Raw genomic sequence first — 12,854 nt, 5'->3', positions numbered from 1 at the left:
GGTGGTTGATTCCCTGGTGTGTTGGAGCAGTGTCAACTCCCGGGTTCACCGTTTGAGGGTGCCCCTGCACGTTCATGACGTCTGCCAATCGTGTCAGCCTTCTCTGCCTCGACCCCTCTGGGTGGGGGTTTTTAAATGGAGGCTTGGTCATGCAACACCGCCAGCTTACGCTCCTTCCGCCGGGGCGGCTGTGTTCAGCTGTCCCCTCTGGCGCCTGTCTCGTCCGCAGTCTCCAGGCTAGGGTTAACAGCCTGTTGCCTGGTTTTTCCCCGGTGCGCTGCCTGCTTCCGTTGGTTAACCTTTTTTGTGTGCTTACGGCCATGCTGACTGCCTGTTCTGCAGGGTCAGTGTGCCAGGTGGTGTACTATTGGGGGGACAGGGCCCGCTCGGCTTACGGCCATACCAACCTGAACACGCCCGATCTCGTCCGATCTCGGAAGCTAAGCAGGTTCTGGCCTGGTTAGTACTTGGATGGGATTCCGCCTGGGAATACCAGGTGCAGTAACTGAGGGGCCTTTGTCCGAATACGCTGGCGATGTGGGGGGCGGGGCACTACGTGCCCACCTGGTGGGGTCTTGATGCTGGCATCATGGACTTCTCCGGGCCCCCATTCTAGGGAGTCCAGTCCTTTTGGTGGGTCTGGGTCTTCCTTCGTGCTCCGCTGCTACGGCCTTGCCACGGGGTTGGGTTTGCCCTTGACCCCGTGATTCTGGGGGCAGTAACGAGGTTGTTCCTCCGTTCGTTCCCGGGTGGCATGCGGGTTGTGCGTGTGTGTAGTCGTGGGGTCAAGCCACGGTCTGCTCACCCTGTGCGTTGAGTTGCTTGAGTGCCTCTTCGCACGGTCGGGTCCGTCGCCCTCCCGTGAAGCCCCTAATAGGGGGGGTGCCCGCCATTAGGGTGGGTCGGGGGGGCTCGGCCCTCCCTGTTCTGATGGTTTGTGGGGGCTGTCAGCGGGGTGTATTTGTCGGCCGTTGGCTCTCGCTCGGCCTCCCTTGTGCAGAGAGCGATGCCGAGCGAGAGCGATATACGATACAGAACGTTAGGTTATGACTATAACCAAGTTCTGTTAGTATAGCGACGCTCGGCATCCGACGCCGCTGCAGCCTTTGACCTCGCCTTGTGGCGAAAGCTTGGGAAGGAGGAGAGTGGGTGGCCCCACCCCTGCTTATATGGGTAAGCTGATAGGGGTGTGGTCAGACGAATATTGGGATTAAAGGTACATTGTGGTCTTTATTCAGTGCGCGTGCGCGTATGCGAGATAGTGCAGAGAGCGATGCCGAGCGTCGCTATACTAACAGAACTTGGTTATAGTCATAACCTAACGTTAACCTTAACCGTCTGTAGTGTGGTAGTGAAAAGGTTAACCTTCTGTAGTGTGGTTGTGAAATGGTTAACCCTTTGTCATGTGGCAGTGAAAGGGTTATCCTTCTGTATTGTCGCAGTCAAAGGGTTAACCCTTTGGTAGTGTGGCAGTGAAAGGGTTAATTACATGAAATAAGGAGGTCCATCCATGTAAGTGGCTTGCTGTATTGCAACTCAATTCCCCACAATGCAACAGTACACCTCCGGCACAGCTGTATGTCTCCAGAAGATGGCACAAGCACTCCACAGACAAGGCAGTATATATCTGCAAGTATATTAACAACAGACAAGGATCGAATATCAAATTGTGAACCCAGTATACATCAGACCGGCAATACCTCCACACTGAATTTTGATCGCCACACCTATTTTTTGGCAAAGACTACCCAGGGAATAAACAGGGATTAGCCAGCGTTTGTTCATAAACTACAACTTTAGGACAAAACACAGGGATATAAATCACATTGAAGACTATCAAGGCCAAGAAATTGTCATTACCTCTTAGTTTTAGGTCACTTGGAGATTCATAAGTGTGATATTAAATGTCCAGGTAGGGAAATGAGGAAATATCCTGCAGCTGAATGAGGAAATACCGTAGGGAAGACTGAAGGAGCCTGAAAACAGATCAAACCTAACTTTTCACAATGGTGTGAACTCTCAATGACGGCCAGGGTTGGAAAGTAATTACTTTACTTAAAGGAACACTACAACATTTTGGGAAATTAGCTTATTTGCCATCTACCCTGGAGTTAGACAAGAAGATACATAACTTTTTCTTCTCTGTGCATGCAGTAGGAGTAGGAAGACATTGGGAACTAGGCTAATGGAGGAACCTACTTCCAGTGACTGACGCTAAGCTAGGCTAACGGTGCACGTCTTCCTACTCCTACTGCATGCACAGAGAAGAAAAAGGTATGTATCATCTTGTCTAACTCCAGGGTAGATGGCAAATAAGCTAATTTCCCAAAATGTTGGAGTGTTCCTTTAACATGATGCACTAACAAAACAAACGTTTTAAACAATGTAAGCGCTCTGCTGACAATTTGTATACAGGCCAGATACAATGGTGGTCAATAGGAACAGTGTCTGTGTTTCCCCCAATAGTAGACTTGGATGTGCAGGTCTGATGTATCGTGCATCAAATTGAATCGAGAGCTGAATGTATCATCATTTATCACACCCGGTTGTAAAGGTAGCGGTTAGATAATTCCTAGTTTGTTTTGTCAAGGCCTATTTACTTTTAGATTTACTTTAAACCTTTTTTTCTCTCCTCCAGATCACTACACCTGTTCCTGGATCTGTGGGAGAGCCCTACGGACGAGGAGCACGTTCAGACCTACCTGTGGTTGGGGCGGAGCTACAAGGACAGGGGGAGGAGTCAAGACGTCAGGGTGTGTTACGAGATGGGGCTACTCATCGCTTTACATGCCAGGAACCTGCACAGTGAGTAGGAGTTCACAAATTAGATCCAGTGTGCAGTATTACACCAAGGGTGTATGTTAGGTCACCTCTTTGGTCGCTACTTTCTGTGGGTTTGTTGGTGGGAGAGGTACCCTGGTGTGGAACATTTACCCAGAATACCTTGCGGTCAGACTAAGTCCAAGCACCCGTCGGGATGCTTTTAACGCAGACGTACTACTACGGTCATAGACCCTCTTTGTGATTGTAATGTTACTAGAGCTACAGTAGCCACAATAGACCCATTTGACTGTAGTTAGCAAAGCCAAGATACATACTGTAGCATGTTAGTCACTAACGTTACCACTCGGTTCCAATGCTGTGTTGGAACATAACATTCAAATAAAATCTCTCTCTCTCTCTCTCTCTCTCTCTCTCTCTCTCTCTCTCTCTCTCTCTCTCTCTCTCTCTCTCTCTCTCTCTCTCTCTCTCTCTCTCTCTCTCTCTCTCTCTCTCTCTCTCTCTCTCTCTCTCTCTCTCTCTCTCTCTCTCTCTCTCTCTCTCTCTCTCTCTCTCTCTCTCTCTCTCTCTCTCTCTCTCTCTCTCTCTCTCTCTCCCTCCCCCTCCCTGCTATAGGTCAGATGGTGGTAGCCAAGGTGCTGAGTCGTCTGTATGCAGACCTGCTGCTGTACGGCCAGAGCATCATGTACTATGAGCACTGTGTGTTGGTGTCCAGGGAGCTGAAGGACAAGCGTCTGGAGGGAGAGTACCTGGAGATCCTCAGCAGCCTCTACCTGACTCTCAACACCGAGAGGTGAGGCTGCAGAGGCTCTTCAAAGGGGCATCGCACACACATCCAAAATCGATTACTCACGCTCATCCCTAGTAGGTAGTAGTATGGACATGTTAGCATAGTAGGTAGTAGTATAGACATGTTAGCATAGTAGGTACAGTAGTAATATAGACATATTAGCATAGTATTATAGGGATGGTAACATAGTACATAGTAGGTAGTAATATAGACATTAACATAGTAGGTTTTTAATAATAAGTATTTTTTCCCCTCTTAATTTTAAGAAAAGTGTGTACTTTTGCCACCACTGGCTGTTGTCCTAATGAACCCGTTCACTGCTGTGGCTTGTGTGCAGATCATCTCGTAAGTCACTGGACTACACCAAGCAGAGCCTCAGGATCTCCATCGACCTGGGCAAGAGAGAGGAGGAGTCCGAGACCTGGCTCCAGGTGGGACGCATCTACTACCTGATCCACGAGGACGAGCTGGCGGACATGTACCTGCAGGTGAGAGGAGGAGCTGGCTGACATGTATCTGACAGGTGAGAGGAGGAGCTGGCGGACATGGACCTACAGGTGAGAGGAGGAGCTGGCTGACATGTACCTGCAGGTGAGAGGAGGAGCTGGCTGACATGTACCTGCAGGTGAGAGGAGGAGGAGCTGGCTGACATGTACCTGACAGGTGAGAGGAGGAGCTGGCTGACATGTACCTGCAGGTGAGAGGAGGAGCTGGCTGACATGTACCTGACAGGTGAGAGGAGGAGCTGGCTGACATGTACCTGCAGGTGAGAGGAGGAGCTGGCTGACATGTACCTGACAGGTGAGAGGAGGAGCTGGCTGACATGTACCTGCAGGTGAGAGGAGGAGCTGGCTGACATGTACCTGCAGGTGAGAGGAGGAGCTGGCTGACATGTACCTGACAGGTGAGAGGAGGAGCTGGCTGACATGTACCTGACAGGTGAGAGGAGGAGCTGGCTGACATGTACCTGCAGGTGAGAGGACGAGCTGTCTGACATGTACCTGCAGGTGAGAGGAGGAGCTGGCTGACATGTACCTGCAGGTGAGAGGACGAGCTGTCTGACATGTACCTGCAGGTGAGAGGAGGAGCTGGCTGACATGTACCTGACAGGTGAGAGGAGGAGCTGGCTGACATGTACCTGCAGGTGAGAGGAGGAGCTGGCTGACATGTACCTGACAGGTGAGAGGAGGAGCTGGCTGACATGTACCTGACAGGTGAGAGGAGGAGCTGGCTGACATGTACCTGCAGGTGAGAGGAGGAGGAGCTGGCTGACATGTACCTGACAGGTGAGAGGAGGAGCTGGCTGACATGTACCTGCAGGTGAGAGGAGGATAGGTGGTGGAAGTGGTAGAGTGGAAGGAGCGACAGGATGTCATCATTGTAGAGCGGTCGTCTGCTAATCCGAAGGTTCCCGGTTCAATTCCCGGCTCCTCCCGGCAGTGTGTTGAAGTGTAGGCTACACAGTACTTGAGCAAGACACTTAACCCCTAACTGCTCCCAGTGAGCTGGTTGGCTCCTTGCATGGTCGCCTCCGCCGTCAATGTGTGAGTGAATGAGTGAATAAGTTGGGAAGTGCTTTAGATAAAAGCTGTTATATAAATGCAGTCCATCTACTATCTAGGAGGGCAGACTGGAAAAAGCTTCAGAAAAGAGGTTGAATGATGCAAATGTGTTGTTTTCTTTTTTCATTGCTTTTTCTTGGCATTTGATCTTCTCCTGGTTTTCTCAGTAGTCAACAACAGCACTGATAATCATCTTAAGTAGAAACTTCTCGTTCCTAAACTATACAGTAGCAACATTGTTAATATCTGCTATATTTGCAATTTTATTTGTTGCACACAGTGCATGTATACTTTATTTGATCATTTATATTTTAATTAATTCATATTATGCTGCTATTTAAAAAAGAAATTGCTAGGAGGGAAACAGTGGTAATCAAATCACATGCATCAGTTACAATCCCCTTAATCTCATTTATAACATCCTCTATTCTGTCAAACTGATTAAATGCTGGTTTGCACATCATCACAAATGCATACAATTTATCCTCAAGTGTTCCTTTATTAAAGCCCTTGGGGAAATTCAGGTGTCATAGCAACATGGGGGGTGGGTACAGGTAGAATAGGTAATAATAAAATCATAATAGAGCATAGAACATAGAACAAAGTAATGATGATAGTGATAACAGTAGTGAACAGTAATGCATGGCAGGTGGTGGAGCCTGATGGCTACTGGCACGAATGACTGGATGAGGCAATTTGTGGTGTGTCATGGGGGAATAAGTCTATGGCTGAACTTGCTCCTCATCTTGGCTAGCTCCTCATAGAGGGGGTGGGAGTGGTGTTCCATCCTCCTCTATGCCACCACCTCTAGTTTGACCAGTTTGACTCTCACTACGGAGCTATCCTTCGTCACCAGCTCGTTCAGTTTGTTAGTGTCTCTTGAGTTGATGTTACCCCCCAAGCATACTACCACGAAGCAGAGGACGCTGGCTACTACAGACTGGCTCGCAACAGCACATGTTGAAAGACCTGAGTCTCCTGAGGAAGAACAGTCTGCTATGTCCCTTCCTGTAGGGCTTCGGTGTTGTCTGACCGTTCCCATTGGGTATCATTATGTCAATATTGATTTGTCAAACCTAATAATTGCTTTTGATTGACAGGCAGCAGTGAAGACAGCCCTGAGGATGAACGACCCTCGTTTCGCTATGAGCATCTATGAGGAGGCAGGCGACGTGTTCTTCAAAGGCCACAGAAACAGACTGGCCTCACTGCCTTTCTTCAGGGTGAGCCTCAGCAGGGGGTCTGTGTGCGTTCACTCCAAGTCACTTCTGTGGTTCTGTTAGTGGATCTCCAAGCTATCAGTTCAATGACATTGCGATGTGTCGATCTTTCACACCGTGACGTCGGTTAATTAGATTAGATTGGATTAGAGTGCAAAGGTAACAGTAAAGTGCATTCATGGAATATATATAATGAAGCTACTGAGTAATGTACTAATCTGATGTATGTACAGTATTATTATGTACACTAACACGAGTAGGTATGGGATATATATAGATATAGTCTATACAGTGTGTGTGTATATAAGCAGGAATATATAATATAGATAGGAATATATGCATGAATATAAACAATATTATATGCAGATATAGATAAATATATATATAGCCAATGGAGTTTATACGGTACGGGGGCAGGGCTGCCAGCGGGGTTCAGAGAGATGACAGCCGATGTGTTGCGGTTTAGGACGGGAGTCTGCCTTTTGCGCGGAGCATCAAGGACGTCCATTCAGAGTTCAGACTGCTGAGTAAACTGACACAGCTGCTGATGACCCAGAAGGAACAGGAGGAGGCGCTGCAGTACGCCATACTGGCCGTTGAGATTAGCCCCAAAACAGGTACCTGCTATCTATGTTTAAAGTATGTTTATGTAGAGTAAAGACCCTAACCCTATCAAAACAGCACTCAAAGTGTATATTTTCAGTACTACGTCTGTTTAGCAATGATTCTAAATGTTATTAGCGAAATATGAGCTTATAAAAATCTCTCCGCATTGCATCGGAAACCGGATGATTTGGATGTGAGGACAGGAAGCCGTCATGAAATAGTTTCTTTACCTTTCTGTGAATGTCTAGGGGGGGACGGGACGCTGCAATCCGATAAAAAATGCCGGAGCTATGGACATTGTGCAAAAGTAACTGTACTTACAGTAGATTTAATTCACGGTCTTTGCTGCCGGGCGCCTGGTGGTACTAAATCCAGATTCTCTGCCATTGGAAAAAGGAGATTTGGGATGATCCATAGATGTATGACTTGGCCATAATAAGGTCATGGTCAAAACCATGTATATTATTATGTTGCGTAATATGATTTGGGAGTAAATTCTCATTCACTTACTCACATACAGTATGGTTAGCCACTCCCCTGTCATCCCCCCATCCCAGTGGCGGCTTATGTGTACGCCCCCCCCCCCCAGAAATGCCAGGTGGAGAGCGGACCTCTCGTGAACTGTAGACTCTATTTCCTCAACATCTACTGTGGTAGTAGAGCCAGGAAAGTTGAAAGTCAACCGGCAGAGTTTGTCTCCAAGACATAGAGCACATTGGTGTTTTATGTTCCATGATCACATGTCACGCTCACATGCTGAAACAGTGGTGGTACAGTAGTATGATATGATAGCCTCATCGTGTTCCCAATCACCGGCACAAATCCACTCCAATTCATCCATCATGACCTATGAGGTTCTGTGGAACTGGCAACACATGATATACATAATATAAATGTAAGAATGAGTCATTCACTTTAATAAAACAAAAAAAGGCTTGTATTTGTATAGCTATTTTTTTATGTGAATGTGAAATGTGAATAATTCCTTTTTTTTTTTTTTTTTTTTTTTTACCGGTACCTTTTCAGTCACTGCCAAAATCAAAGATTTGTTGACAGTCTGGAATGATTGTGCATATTGTATTGTGTGTGTTGACTGAATAAAACTACTACTACTACTACTACTACTACTACATACCAAGTCGTAGCTATCTTGGTATTGCTTGAATCACGGTAACCATTGTCATTTCTCCCTCCCCCAGGCGCGTGTGTGAACGAACGGACGGCCTACCATCGACTGGCTACTGTATACTATTCCCTGAAGCAGTACGAGATGGCAGAGAACTACTACCTCAAGTCTCTGTCTCTCTGCCCCACTGTGATGCAGCACCCAGCGGAGGCTCGCTACTACACCAAGATCTACACCAGGCTGGGTGACCTCACCATACACAAACTCAAGGTAACATAAGATAAGATAAGATATTCCTTTATTGATCCGCTCTGGGAAATTCAGGTGTCATATAGTAGCAGCATAGGGGAGGGGGGAGGGAAGGTATGGGTAGTAGGGTAATAGAAGAAAGACATAAATACCGTAATTCCTCTAATAGTAACCGGTATTCAATTAAAAACCGGGTCTCTATTAATGACCGGGTGCGCTGTTGAGCTAAGCAATTATAAGCCGGCCTCCTAATACAAGCCGGGTATATTTTGTTATTGTTGTTATATGCTGGCCTGGCTGTGCAGTAAATACCATATAATGGTATGGTGTTAATGTTTACCAAGAGAGTAAGCCTACCTCAGAATTGTATAAAACAAAGTTATTATTATTATTATTATTATTATTATTATTATTATTATTATTATTATTATTATTATTATTATTATTATTATTATTATTATTATTATTATTATTATTATTATTATTATTATTATTATTATTATTATACCAGTATTGTGATTGCACTATTTTACTTTTTTTGACCACCTGTAATTGCACTGTTTACTACCATATTTCATACAGTACTTGGTTTCAATAAATGAACCCAGTACATTTTACTGGGTTCAAACTGACACAAAATGTTGATTTATTCATTATGATCTGTTTGAAAATTTGAAATATAGGCCTCTCTCTTATACATGCCTCCTCCTAATACAAGCCTGGTATCCGCTACAGTTGAAACAAATACAAGCCGGGGTTACTATTAGAGGAATTACGGTATACGCAATACAATTCAATCTGAATGTTAAAAATACAAGAAAAGTAAACAGTGTAAACAATATAATTAACTCTGAATATAAAAATGAGAAAAATAAACAAAGTGTAAACAAAGGTGCAAATGAGGGTCTGTATGCCCTATCGGTTATATTATACGTTACAATAAATATGGGCAGAACATTTTTAATCTGAATATATACTATGAGTAAAAGTAAACCGTATACACAAGGTGCGGGAGACCGACAGACAGACAGACAGACAGACAGACAGACAGACAGACAGACAGACAGACAGACAGACAGACAGACAGACAGACAGACAGACAGACAGACAGACAGACAGACAGACAGACAGACAGACAGACAGACAGACAGACAGACAGACAGACAGACAGACAGACAGGCAGGCAGGCAGGCACTCAGACGGACAGACGGACGTGTTGGAATCAATCAACGTTGTGGAAAGAAGACGGAACCTGGCTCAAAATTGGAGTTTCTATTAACTTGTTATGTGGTTTTCACACCACATACATACAGAAGAAACCTGCAGAAACAGGTGTCACGCCCGTTTGTGTTCACACTACTGTAGGTTGGGACAGACAAACACAGTCTCATCAGAAAAAGTTAATAAAGTACTAATCGACCACAGGAAAAAGGGTACATAATGTACGTTATGTCATAGCCATTATATACCGGTATTGGCACATTCCAAAACAAACGCTGCAACCAGGAGTTGAAGCAGGAGGTTACTGTTAAAGTCTATGGTTAAGGGTAGGGTTCCATCCCCAGTAGGGGAACTTAAAAGTTTTCTGAACATTTGAAAAGTTTTGGAATATGTACTTATATGTAATATGTACACACATGTTACATTTTCGATACAATACGTAAATATTCTGATGTCTTATTGTATATTTTGTTGCACATGTAATGAAACAAACAGACCTTGTGAGAATATCAAAATTACATCACAATACAGTACATCTCACTTTTACCTTCCCGCTCCTCCCAGGATGCCTTTGATGCAGTGGGCTACTTCCAGCTGGCGCTGGCCGCTGCCCTAGTGGACCGCTCGGACCCGCGGGCCCTGTACGTGATCTGCATGAAGCTGGCGGAGATCCACGCCAACCACATGCCAGACCCCCACCTGTGCCAGGCATACCGGGAGCGGGCGCAGAGCCTGCAGAGGGTGCTGGCGGGCGAGGAAGATCCAGAGCACCCGGAGGAAAAGAGGAAGGAGGAGCCACCGGACACGGAGACCGCACGAGAGAAGGAGAGCGTCTTGGAGGCCGAGACAGAAGGGAGGACGGAGGGCCGCCATGTCGTTTTATGTGACACGGAGAGAAGAGACTCAGGGTCTGGCTGTAAAGAGGAGATTGATTCTGAAAACGAAGGTGAGGATGACTTACAAATAGGCACCTGGAGGAGCCATAAAGTCCCAGAGTTTCTGCACACGGAAGAGGTGGACGACAGCCTTTGCGGGCACACCGCAGATGGATCCTGCGTGGATGCCAGTGTGCCTGAGGTGGAAAGTCGTTCGTGCACAGACAGCATTCTGACTGGGTCTTTCGATACAGCCAGAGACCACATCTCAGACTCCAGTGATTCCATGGTCACTATACAGACTGACCAGGATCAGACGTCAGAAACAAAGACGCTCAACGGCCACTCAGTCTCTGACAGGGACGAGTCTAGTCAGACCATATCTATACCTGTTTACCACAGCCTTACTGACATCACCTGTGAAGCTAGAAGACGCACCGAGATTCATTTGAATACAAAGGAAGCTATCCATTCTGAAGGAACAGATATAGATGTTCATGAAATGACGCACAAAGATAGCGGCCTTGAGGATAATCAATCTGGCGTTTGCCAAGTAGAGACTGTCAATCTGGACGTTGTTAAAGCGGACAGTGTATCAAGCGGTTACACTGAGAAAGATAAGGCTGAGGATGTAGATGATGATGGTGAACACATGGACTTAGACCATATTTACACATAACCCGTCGCCGGCAAGGTTGCTCTTTGCTCACGTTTTCCAATTGTCTCTTGACCTTAAAACTGTTTGTAACGTTCCGAGACACGTATGCACTTATTGTAGGAAGGACTTTGTTGATATTGTTGTATAATGTATACTTTTCAGAGATTAAGTCACAACGAAGTATGTACTTTTTGTATAGTTAAAATATATTCTCTGTACATGATGTTCTCTGCACATCAAGCTTGTAAAATATGTTTTTGTAAATATACTTTTTTTTGTTACTCGATGAAAGACATGACTTGAAACATAACGATGAGTTATTGTCTTTTTCTTTTCTTGAATACGATGTATTGCAGTAATTAAAATATTCCTATATTTATATGCGTATTTGAACAAGGGTGTTTAATGAAGACTGACTTTTTGTTCTTCTATTTGTTAGATTCATGGTCAATGTTCAATAATCTGTACTTTTTTACTCTCAGTTTCAGATTATCACAACTGAATTTTTTAGATTAGATTAGATTCAAATTCATTGTCATTATACAGTACAAGTACAGTACAATGAAAATAAGTGCAAATGTAACAGTAAAGTGCAGTAGTAATATACAATGTACAGGTGAAAACAAGTATATTACCACTCATTTGCATGCTGGGCCTCGCGTTGTGCACACACAGAGAACTTGGTCTTGATTCCCTATTCCCTGAGCAACTGTTTTATTATTTAGGGGCGGGGGGGCTGGTACAGGCAGAATAGGTATATAATAATAATAATAATAATAATAATAATAATAATAATAATAATAATAATAATAATAATAATAATAATAATAATAATAATAATAATAATAATAATAATAATAGATAATGGTGATAAAAGTGTAGTGAACAGTAGTGAATGGCAGGATTCAATCAGTCAGTAGTAATAGTCATGACACAACCTTCAGAATGTCTCCAATAAGTAAGTTTGTATAATTTAAAGTAGTGCTGTCAGGCGATTACAAAAAATAATCTAATTAATTACAGGATTTGTAATTAATTAATCTAATTAATCGCATAGCCATTTTAGGCCTGATATTTTATATTCTATAATCATATTTCAAATTGCATGTGTCCAGATGGCAGAATTCAGTACTGTATCTACAAAACCATCTGTCTCTTACCCTGGGGCATGATATATTTGGAAGCACATTTATGCAAAATAATTGGAATATGGGAGAAAAAGAAGTGAGACGCTTGCATTAGGAAAATGATGCCGTGTCAAATGTGACAAACTAGCAGAGGGCGCTGTCGTACAGCTTTTGAGCTCTTTGTTATGAAGCCCAGTATGACAGTGTTGTACCTTTTTCTGTCAGAGGGGGGCACTCCAAAGCAACCACTGCTGCAACTGGATTCAATCTGTTTCATCAGCTGCTGCACTCATTGGCAACAGGTGTGTGCGTGTGTCTTTGTGTATATCTGTGTATGTGTGTGTGTTTCTGTGTGCTTGTGTGCATGAGAGAGAAGGAGAGAGACTGAGAGAGAGAGATAAAAATGTGTTTTGTCATTTGCATACAGCAGCAATGAGTCAGGCAGAGTGTATGGAAAGTGACCGTCTCTCTCTCTGACATTTTGGGCTCTGGTCAACCACGGGGTCCAGTGATGATGTCCATCTGTTCACTTCATTCCCTCCAAAAGAGCCACCAGGGAGACTTTGTGAGTGAGAGGCAAAGGTCTGTAGAATCTATAGAAATAATTGGACCTTTCGAAAACAGATCAACGCTGTATCA

At 44.6% G+C, this 12,854-nt stretch overlaps 1 protein-coding gene across 4 annotated transcripts in view; it reads left to right on the top strand.

Moving 5' to 3' along the window:
• Positions 1-11,461, top strand: part of sh3tc2 (SH3 domain and tetratricopeptide repeats 2) — a 67,167-nt gene extending 55,706 nt beyond the window's left edge. For all 4 annotated transcript variants that reach the window (XM_084331775.1, XM_084331774.1, XM_084331773.1 and 1 more), the window contains 7 exons: positions 2,639-2,805; positions 3,397-3,574; positions 3,909-4,059; positions 6,234-6,356; positions 6,820-6,970; positions 8,159-8,355; positions 10,120-11,461. In XM_084331775.1, coding sequence (XP_084187901.1) covers positions 2,639-2,805; positions 3,397-3,574; positions 3,909-4,059; positions 6,234-6,356; positions 6,820-6,970; positions 8,159-8,355; positions 10,120-11,109 — 1,957 coding nt within the window. In that variant the 3' untranslated portion in view covers positions 11,110-11,461. The remainder of the gene's footprint in view (positions 1-2,638; positions 2,806-3,396; positions 3,575-3,908; positions 4,060-6,233; positions 6,357-6,819; positions 6,971-8,158; positions 8,356-10,119) is intronic.
• Positions 11,462-12,854: the final 1,393 nt, after the last annotated feature.

This window comes from Notolepis coatsorum (genome assembly GCF_963971535.1).
Source record: "Notolepis coatsorum genome assembly, chromosome: 16".
NCBI lineage: Eukaryota > Metazoa > Chordata > Actinopteri > Aulopiformes > Paralepididae > Notolepis > Notolepis coatsorum.
This window is presented reverse-complemented; position numbering and strand designations above follow the sequence as displayed.